Source organism: Macrosteles quadrilineatus, unplaced genomic scaffold, assembly GCF_028750875.1.
Source record: "Macrosteles quadrilineatus isolate MER2022 unplaced genomic scaffold, UCM_ALF_1.0 Scaffold_7__1_contigs__length_78375512, whole genome shotgun sequence".
Lineage (NCBI taxonomy): Eukaryota > Metazoa > Arthropoda > Insecta > Hemiptera > Cicadellidae > Macrosteles > Macrosteles quadrilineatus.
The window spans coordinates 66,463,714-66,474,694 of record NW_026542600.1 but is presented as its reverse complement, the minus strand read 5'-3'; the positions used below and the strand labels follow the sequence as shown (position 1 = coordinate 66,474,694).

General features: G+C 36.1%; 1 protein-coding gene across 1 annotated transcript in view; it reads left to right on the top strand.

Moving 5' to 3' along the window:
* Window positions 1-586: 586 nt before the first annotated feature.
* The window catches only part of LOC128997885 (dolichyl-diphosphooligosaccharide--protein glycosyltransferase subunit 1), a 29,309-nt gene continuing 18,914 nt past the window's right edge, over window positions 587-10,981 (top strand). The window contains exons 1-3 of the mRNA XM_054423665.1: window positions 587-976; window positions 7,654-7,773; window positions 9,854-10,102. Coding sequence (XP_054279640.1) covers window positions 740-976; window positions 7,654-7,773; window positions 9,854-10,102 — 606 coding nt within the window. The 5' untranslated portion in view covers window positions 587-739. The remainder of the gene's footprint in view (window positions 977-7,653; window positions 7,774-9,853; window positions 10,103-10,981) is intronic.

Genomic DNA, 10,981 nt, shown 5'->3' with positions numbered 1-10,981 from the left:
AATTGAAAAGTTATCGTTATCCTAATTGTATAATTTTCATTTATTGTTACTAAATTGTCGTTACGTGTTATTTTGAATATCTACTTTAATACTCTTCATTGAAATGGTGATCATACAACGTAGGTTTTTTTAAGCAATAACTTATTGTTTTACCGTCCGGGGACATGTATATTTACTATTGATCTTTGGTTGCTTTGTTAATGCACGCAAAGCACGCATTAATAAAATAATGGATTTGTTATTATTCGCACAATAATAACTCGAGTCATCACTCATTTAGTTGCTAGCTCAGTAATTAATTACTTTATGTTAATTATTTAATTACAATGTAACACTGAACTCATTGTATTAACCATCTCTCACACATGTACCATATTACTCACAATCGCTAATATATTCATCGTATTGATTGGTACAGTTTGTTGAAGAAATTAATACAAACTTTTCTGACTTCTAAATACATGATCGTTCCTCTATACAGTGTAATCATGTGAGAAAAAAGCTTACTCTATGACGACAAACACTACATACACTATACAGTATACGATACACTACACTGACACACGCCACTTTTAGACGTGGCGACTTCGGCTTGGTTAGTTTTGGTTTGTTGGTTGGTTACTTACTCGGATCTCTAGGGTTTGGTTATGTTGAGGTTGAGAGCAATAATTATCATCCGTTAACATATTTACAGTGTTCTATTCATTTCAGATTTATAGACAAAACTCTTTTATTCACAATGAAAATAATGCTTCTTTTTTGTTTGCTATCAATTTTTGCACACACGATATCCTCTGAAGTCATAAACCCAGAGATCGTAATTAGAAATGTTGACCGGCAAATTGACGTTTCTTCTCAATTAGCAAAGATTATATGTAAACTTACTGTTGAAAATGCTGGGAAATCTCCTGTCAAAAGTGTTTTGTATGCTGTAGAGCCTCAGTTCAAGCAATTGGTATCGTTCATTGGTGCTCAGGTATGAAATGTTTTCTAACCTTTAATAGGCTAGACCTAGGCCCTATATACTGCTTCTACTCTTTAGGGCCCAAATCCTTTGGTATCTTCTGCTCCTCGGAAGTATAAATCATACCAGTTTGAAAATAGTGTACTCTATAAATTGAGTAGGCTAGCTGTGATTTATTGACCTGGGGTTTCCTTTTTTCTTACTTAAGTTAGGCCTATATCATAAGTTAGGCCTAAGTCTACAACTATAAAATGCTAATTTTAGCATGCTTGTATTGTAGAATGCTGATAATTTGTTGATGTAGGACTAGGCCTAGGTTGTACGATAAACTGTCAATGTAAGATTTATTTTAATTGGGTAAAATTAAGATTTTAAAATTAGGCTAGGCTATTCGATGCTTGAGGAGTTTGGGTTAGCCATGTCGCCATTAATATGCGCCATTCAAACCTAGCCAAAGCCAGGTTCTTATTGGAACAAACAACTTGTTAAGTAGGCCCACTGGCAGGCTCCTGTATCAGTCATCAGGTAGGCCTATTATAGTTGTTCAAAGTAGTCCAAAGCATCTATCTCAATGCCACGCCCACTTAAGTTAACTTACGACTTGAGTGTTACATCTCATGCTCAGATTAATACCTTTATTATTAAATAAGTTAATAAGTTTATTATTTTGGCCTCATACATATAGGATTTTTCTTCTCGTTCCTTGCTATTTTATAACTTAAATTATTTACCGAACGAGACCTTAACTTACCCGGCGACTGTATAGTCCATAGTGCATCAACCTAAATTCCAAAATTAATAAAGTAAGGTCAAATGACTTTTTTTAAATTAGGAATTATCATTGGTAATAATTGAGCGGAGCGAGCGAAGCGAGCGAAGCTCTTATACGTCGACTCTTATGCATTTCGTAATACGCAAACTCCTCCTAGACGGCTGAATCAATCGTTTTCAAATTTTTCATGGTAAAAAAGTCCATATCGGTGAGTGCCAACATCTATATGGCGTTAAAAAAGTCTCTCAGGAATCCGCCCCACTGGGTCTCAAAGTTTCAATGTAATCCTTATGGAAGCAGAATTTGACACATAAACAAAGACATATGATCAGCTGTTGACTTTTAAATGCAATATTTAAAGAAATAGCTGATAGCATTATTCCACAGATATTAGAACATAAACAGTATGGATCATAAATTATAATCAAATGACGACACTAGCTTGAGGTCCGTGACGTATGAAGTGGTGAAGGAAGTAGTAAAGGTGAGCAGTCTGGAGTGTGGAAACTGTTTATGACGATTAGATGAAGGTATCTGCATTCCTAAAATTCTATGGGAAGGGAGGAAAACATGTCCGCAACGTAGGAAGTGGTGAAGGAAGTAGTTAAGGCGAGCTGTTCGGGGTGTGGGATTTGTTTGTGACCATTAGATTAAGGTATTTGCAATCCTATAATTCTATGGGAAGGGAGGAAAACAGGTCCGCGATGTGGGAAGTGGTGAAGGAAGTAGTCAAGGCGAGCTGTCCGGAGGGTGGGAACTGTTTATGACGATTATATTAAGGTATCTGCAATCCTAAAATGCTATGAGAAGGGAGAAAAACTGGTCCGAGACGTAGGAAGTGGTGAAGTAAGTAGTCAATGCGAGCTGTCCGGAGTGTGGGAACTGTTTATGGCGATTATATTAAGGTATCTTGGTATCTACAATCCTAAAATGCTATGGGAAGGGAGGAAAACAGATCCGATACGTAGGAAGTGGTGAAGGAAGTAGTCAAGGCGAGCTGTCCAGAGTGCGGGAACTGTTTATGACGATTAGATTAAGGTATCTAGAATTAGGAAGGGAGGGAAACAGGTCCGCGACGTAGGAAGTGGTGAAGGAAGTAGTCAAGGCGAGCTGTCCGGAGTGTGGAGACTGTTTATGACGATTAGATTAAGGTATCTCAAATCCTAAAATGCTATGGGAAGGGAGGAAAACAGGCCCGCGATGTGGGGAGTGGTGAAGGAAGTAGTCAAGGCGAGCTGTCCGGAGTGTGGGAACTGTTTATGACGATTAGATTATGGTATCTGCAATCCTAAAATGCTATTGGAAGGGAGGAAAACAGGTCCGCGACGTAGGAAGTGGTGAAGGAAGTAGTCAATGCGAGCTGTCCGGAGTGTGGGAACTGTTTGTGACCATTAGATTAATGTATCTGTAATCCTAAAATGCTATGGGAAGGGAGGAAAACAGGTCCGCGACGTAGGAAGTGGTGAAAGAAGTAGTAAGATGAGCAGTGTAGAGTGTGGGAAATGGAAACCGTTTGTAGCAGTTTTAATGTATGTGCAATGCTGAAATGCTATGAGAAGGGATGGAAGCATGCCCACGACATAGGAAATGGTGAAAGAAGTAGTAAAGGCTAGCATTACGGAGTGTAGGAATGTTTGTGGCAGTTAGATTAACGTATCTAAAATACTAAAATGCTATGGAAAGTGGTGAATACAGGTCCACGACGTAGGAAGTGACTTAGGAAGTAGTAAAGTATGAGCATCAGCATAGCGTGAGATTCGTCTGTGGCACTTAGATTAATGTATCTCCAATACTAAAATGCTATGAGAAGGGAAGGAAACAGGCCCCACGACGTAGGATTTATTAGATTTAGGTATATACAATCTTAAAATGCTATTGGAAGAGAGGGAAACACATCCGCGACGTAGGAAGTGGTGAAAGAAGTAGTAAGATGAGCAGTGTAGAGTGTGGGAACTGGAAACCGTTTGTAGCAGTTTTAATGTATGTGCAATGCTGAAATGCTATGAGAAGGGATGGAAGCATGCCCACGACATAGGAAATGACGAAAGAAGTAGTAAAGGCTAGCATTACGGAGTGTAGGAATGTTTGTGGCAGTTAGATTAACGTACCTAAAATACTAAAATGCTATGAGAAGGGAAGGAAACAGGCCCCACGACGTAGGAAGTGGCGAAGGAAGAAGTAAAGGCTCAGTTAGATAAATGAATCTGTAATACTTAAATGCTATGAGAAAGGAAGGAAACAGGTCTATGGCGTAGTAAATGGCGATGGAAGTAGTAAGGCTAGCAGTGCAGAGTGTGGGAACTGTTTTTGGCAATTACATGTGCAATCCTAAAATGCTATGGGAAGAGAGGGAAACAGGTCCACTACGTAGGGTGTGGTCAAGGAAGTATTAAAGGTGAGCAGTGTTGAGTTTGGGAATGAATTAATGTATCTGCAATGCTAAAATGCAACGGGAAGATAGACTGTATGTTAAAATGATTACGAAGCACGAATCGATACTCATTTTCGATACATGCAATCGTTTACAATCGAAATTTACAGCTGAGTTGACAACAGCTGATTTTTACTCCATAGAAGCTAAAAACGATTTTTTACTGGCTTAAATATGCTACTTTAGACCCGCAACGCATGCATTAAAAACTACTGTTTTTACTGCAGTATGATAAAAACAATATAATATAAACCCTTGATGACTCCGCTCAATTTTGTGGATGCCTCTGCGAACGCCACCTAGTTTAAGTTGGGACTTGTGTCCAACATGTTGTAGGCAAACTTTCATCAGGTTTGTATGTCCTATTTCTGTGATCTTTCAGCTCTAAAACTGGTGTAGGCTACCGGTAACGTATTATGCTTTTGTACATTCTTTTATATCGGAATTAGTGTGTACGGAGGGACCTCAAAATCAAATCTCAATTCCCGGGCTCAAATCCCGCCAAATCACCGATGAATTTTAGCTAAGTGATAATGCCACAACCCCTAGGTCTAGCATGAAGAAATGTGAAAAACAATCCCGGGCTCGTGCCTAGCGTCCTAAGACAAGAAAAAAAATGTTTCTGCGCTGTGCTTAGAGCATTGATAAGTTACTTAGGGATTTCATAAAATGGGAGCACTCACATTGGTCAACCAGAACCTTCACCTTAGTAGCACATACGCACATCACTGAATCCGGTCATTTCACCCCCTGGTGTGGGATGTAAGTTAATTTATTGGTTACCTGTCTACAAATTAGCTAGAATTACAGTAAAACTACATAAAAAAAAATTAAAGCAATGTATTTTTATGAAAATGCCATGCATTGCTCTCACGATCACCTCATCACCGTGATAATTTTCTGTGATCCTTTTCTTCTTGCTACAGCACAGAACAATTTTAAATGGGAACTATCAGAACGGCCGCTCATTAAATTTCACATCCTGGTTTTTCCGATCAGCTTAACACCTTTGTTACTACTCTAAAATAGAACATATATAACTTTGTTTTTAGTTTAAATATAGGTAGCCTAGTAACCTTTTCCCCTAACAGGTGGTTTAGCGTAAGTTAGTTGGATGTTCTCATTAATAGGGCTGAGGAGTATATTCTTCATTACGTTAATGATAAAAAGTTGAAAAAAGTTTGTGCAAAGTTTTTCTTGGATGTAACTTTCTGATTATTTTAAAATATTAATTAACTTTACAAACTAGTATTATATTTCTTGCGATAAAATAAATTTGTTTGGTAGGGTTAGTTAAATTTAACATAAATTCATATAGGTAGTATACAATCATATCAAATGAAAATGTCTCTATTTGTGTAGTTTAAAACATATAACTTACGAGTTGAGATTATTGGAATGTTCCTAAATAAAGGGTGACAGAAAAAACTGGTCGTATTTAAAAAAAGCATTACCAGCACTCATTTTCTGTGTGCCAGTTATAACTTTTATTAGCCTACATTAAATTGTTAGTTAGTAAAGTCTTGCCATTAAAGAAAACACTATTCATTAAACATAGTTGGTTATTCCTAGTCAGATGTCCTTATATAAAACAATGTCAGTCAGGTGGAGTTCACTTCCTCCTGCTGGATTTAATAATTTCTTCCTTCTATTACATGCCAGCATTTCACGGCCACTAAAGAAAACTAAACAAAACTTTGGAAGATCTCCGTGAATGGTTTACAGCTAATGGCCTGGCACTAAACAGTGATAAAACAAACGTCTTATTTTTTCAAAAGTCAAACATGACAGATATTTCACAACAAAAATTTCTCGGAGTGATCATTGACCAAAAACTAAATTGGAAGGAACATATTGATTATTTGTTAAAAAAATTAAGATCATTCTTTTTTGCTTTTTCAGTTCTTTCTCAGTGTGCATCAAAAAATGTTATCAGAATAGTTTATTTTTCCCATGTAGAATCGATTTTGAGGTATGGCATTACCTTATGGGGAAATTCAAAAAATAGTAAAAAGATATTTTCAATGCAAAAAAGATTCATTAGAAATATGGCAAACGCTAAATTTAGGGCTTCCTGTAAAAAACATTTCAAAAATCAGTCCATATTAACTTTCCCCAGCCTGTTCATTTATGAAAGCCTTAATTATGTCCATGAAAATAAAAAAGATTTTGAAAAGTTCTTAATAAAAAATAAATACAACACTAGGAACAAGAACCTTTACAGTTACCCAATCCATTGGACAACAAAATTTGAAAAATGTCCTTTTTATACAGGCCTGAAGCTGTACAACCATTTGCCGAATAAATTTAAACAATTGGCAGTAAATGTTTTTAAAGTTAAAATTAAAGAAATTCTACTGGATAAGGTTTATTATTCCATCTCAGACTTTTTAGCAGACACCTCCTTGGGATAGTCATTGTACATTTTTATTGTTATTGTAATCTTCTATGTTTTATGTAAAATGTTTTTTCCATTGTATTTTATTATTAAGATTTATGTAATTGACAAGACACCAGTTACTGCTATAAGCACCCAATGTAACGTTATTTGTGTCAATAAATTGATTTGATTTGATTTGATTTGATTTTGACTATTAATTGTTGCCACTAACAAGTTAATTGCATTCTTAAGACCCATCAGGAGTCGGGGTTTGTGAGTGTGGATACAAAATTTGAGAACGTTTCAAAGAAAAAAAAATCACACACTCTGATATCTGGTAACTTTGGGGCCACAGAGTATCACGGAAATGTGAAAGAACCCTTCCTACCATGGCCCTCGAGTCCTGAGCTGTGCGCGTGGCGGATCTTGTTGAAAATAAACTTAGGTATTGTTTACCAAACGTTGCTGTCTCACCTGTAAGCTCAAAAAAGGGCTTGATTTGCATGTCAACATTTACAAATCAAAGCTTAGCAAACGGTTTCGACCTCTACAGCATCTAAAGATTTATTTTTCGGCAAAGCAGCTCATTTTTTTAGATGGATCCTGTTTTCCTCAAATTGTTAATCCACCTGAGACTTGTATTTTGGCTGGAAACTGTATCATGGTGTCTAAGATAAAAGGGAACTAAAAAAAGTTGCTGCTCTGCCGTGATAGGTTCACCATTATGCCCATACTCATCATGGGAAAACATACAGTGTATACTGTTTGTTTACCTTACAATGCTCCATGGTTAATAAAATGGCTTGACAGTATATTTACAAATTACTCTTGCATCCCCACCGACGATATTAATTTTCTTTTTAACTCGAGAGTTACTACAATTTGAGAATTGTAGCTACAACAGTAAATGTTGCAGAGTATTTAGGCATTGGTAATATTACAAAGCCCCCCATCTTCCCATCTTTTCCCTAACTTTTAACCATTATTTATATTTATACTAAAGCATGATTTTGTAAAAAAAAACCTAAAGTTAATCATCCATTTGAAAACTTTACTCATATTTATTTTGAGTGTAATCTAATATTTTATAATTTGATTTTTATCAGCTCTCAGATGCTTCGAAAACTCCATTGAAAGTAATTGCAACTCAAGTTCAAGACCAAGCCTCTAAAGGATTCTGGGTCATCCAGTTGAAGGATAATCTGCAGGCTGGGAAAACTGTTACTGTAAGTAAATCTGTTGGTTATAAGATATTTGTTATACAGCTAAAGCTTGCCTTCCTTAATGTAGCATATAATCTTTAGATATCCAGGGTGACATTAAAACAATCATATCACTCCATATTATTGTTGTTTTATGTAGCCTACCTATATGTTTGTACTTTGCATATTCAACAAACAAGTATTGTATTTTCTTAGTGTCTTTTTGTTTGTAAAAATGTGAATCTGTAAATAAATTAAATGAAATCTTAAAAGAAGTAACTTTTTATTTGTATTTAATTCTGTAATTAAATTAAATTATGTAGAAATACAAAAGCTACATTCATTGCAATTAAGAAGTAAATGGTGTCTTGCCAACTTTGGCTAAATGCTAGACATTTACAGACACACCACCACCACATGTTTTATTTCAAGTAGCTTAAGATACATCGGTTACAAAACGTTTATTTGACCACATTGAAGTTTTTTTAATAGGCCTAATTCAAGAATGATTGTGTCACCAACATAAACCACACATAAAAACAAGCTTCAGATTTTGCAATGGGATTAGAAGTCTACTTGTGTATATGGTACTGTCAAGTGCAGGTTGTTAAAGCCCTTTAGGGTATAGAAGCGCCTATTGGGTCTGATAATGATTGGAATGTCCAATCGAAATCGATCACCACTTACCATCTTTTTTGTATATTTACCGTCTTGTGAGTAACAGTATAAGTGTAAATATATGTTTTAAGTGTTATAAGACGTTTCTTTTATTTACTTTCCGGTATAGAAGGGTAAAAAGGGGTTGTTATCTGCTGCAGTGTAGGGCCTACTGTTAAAAGGGATTATATGGTACTCAACCAACAACCATTTGCTGGGTGGGACGGATAAATGAAAGTTAGCTAATCGAGGTGCAGATACAACATCATGTACTTTTAACTTCTTATGGCATTATTTTTAGTGCCAAATCCATATAGAAATTTGTTCAGTTAGTAGCCTAGAGTCTTTTACCGTGATTGAAATAAAACAATTTAAAAATTGTCTTTTTTCAAATCATTTACAATTGTTTTACACATTGAAATGGTATATATTTTAGGATTCTTATTTTCAAGATTGAAAAATTGAAAACCAATTAAAATTTGTTAAAACATGTCACTAGTAGTAAGTAAGCTTATTATTGACAACACTTTTATTGGCCTTAGTGCAATTTCCATGGGTAGCCATTGGTTAGCACTTGTAGAATTCATGTAGGTATCTAATTGTATCAACCATTTGATTGACACCAAACTGCCAGACTGTTTTTGGTATAATTTTTATCAGTATAGTTCTCTCATGTATTGTCCTAGCTTACACGTAGCTTTGCTGGATACGTTCCATGCGCATGCCTAATACCTACGTAAATGGGCAAATGGAAGGCTAATGGCACCCTAGCATGACTACGACCTGTTGCATCCAACCAATTTTACAATAGACATAAATGGAACACTGCGCCTAGACTATACAACTTTTTATTATTGGTCGGAGGACCAGAGTATTGGTTGTCAATATAGAGCCGTGCTCTGGCCGCATGGTGTGTGCGACTATGACTAGTCCAAGTTTTTGCCGTTGTCAGGGTCAGGCTAATGCACTATTATCCATTGAGACACCGCCAACTTCTTTTACTAACAAAATTTGGCAAAAACGTAACTTTTACTGCCAAAGCTATATTACAACATTTTAACAAATGGATGAGTGAATGACTTATCCCATCAACAGATTTTTATAATATAAACAACTACTTGTTCTGTAGTGAAGCATAAATTTATTCTCTAATTTGTAGGATTGTAAGCAATTTATAAAATGTACTTAGTTTTGAAATATATTTTGTATGAAGAATTTGTCTAATAGCCTACATTGTAGCCCAATGTTTCTTATAAATTGTGTATTGCATAGTTAATGTACACTTTTTCAGGCCTTCATTTTGAAAGAAATTTTAAAACTTAACTTGATCATTCCATGAGAACGAAAAACTTTTGGGCAACCGAGAATAATTAAAACTATTATAATAACTTTAAAATATGAATGGTAAATCAAGCAAACCAACTCATTGCCAATATTTTTGTTACAGGTAGAAGTAGAAAGTGTTCTGACCCACGCTTTGGCTCCGTACCCAGCCACAATAACTCAGAAAGAGAAGCAGCTTGTGTTGTACAAAGGGAATCACTACTTCTACTCACCATACAAAGTGGGCAAACAAACTACCACAGTAACAGTAGGCACACGCAACATCGAATCTTACTCCAAGCTTAACCCTGTGTCTCAGTCCGATAACGGGTTTACATATGGGCCTTACACTGATCAGAAACCTTTTGCTGAAGTAAGTAGGCTACTGAGATTACTGTTAGAACTAGCTTTGTCAGAATATAGGCCTATATGTGCAAAGAATCTCCTAGCTGATGAATAGTGTACAGTAGTAAATCATCATTAATAGACTTTGCTGAATTCAAGTAGCCCAGCATAGTTCATCACTCAGTCAGAATTATGGTACAGAAAACTAAATAACCGTGCGTTGGAGGCTCAGTTGGCAGCGATGTCGTGGGTTAGGATCTTATGCCCACCTACATTTCATAGTACTTAACAGTATTACATTGTATCAGTGCAGTTCAACTCTAGTACACTGTACCGGTTCATCCATTGCTTTGTTGATACATTCCACACACAGACCTGAGGCCTATGTGGAGCAAATCAAGGTAAAAGAGGCCACCAACCTCTTGAAAAGAATTAACAGTTTTGTTGCAAAGTTTTGTTTGGTAGCGCAGCGTTGTCGTGGGCTACATTGTATTTAACGTGGGAAACTCTGTGCTCCAGATGTATAACATTGAGATTGCCATAATTGTGACCTAGTTCCTTGTATATCAATCACAAGAGTTTTTGGCTCAGTAATTCTTTTGAGGTATTCAAATGAGTTGAAAATTGTCTGACATGGGTATTCCACACATTATGCTGGTAAATTAGCTTCATAGCTGTAGGATGTATTGCAGCTGCTTCATTTTAACACAAAATATCCCTGGTGGTTGACAATTCAGGCTGTTGTGTACAGTAGGTGATTCTGGTGGTGGCTGGCATGCAAACCCTTCCTCTACCCCATCACTTGATTAATAAAATAGGATTTAATTCTGTAGACAATAAGACAATAGACAATTTCCTTTATTTGTGATATCTTCAAGAAATACAATGGCGTCACAAAAATCTAGAA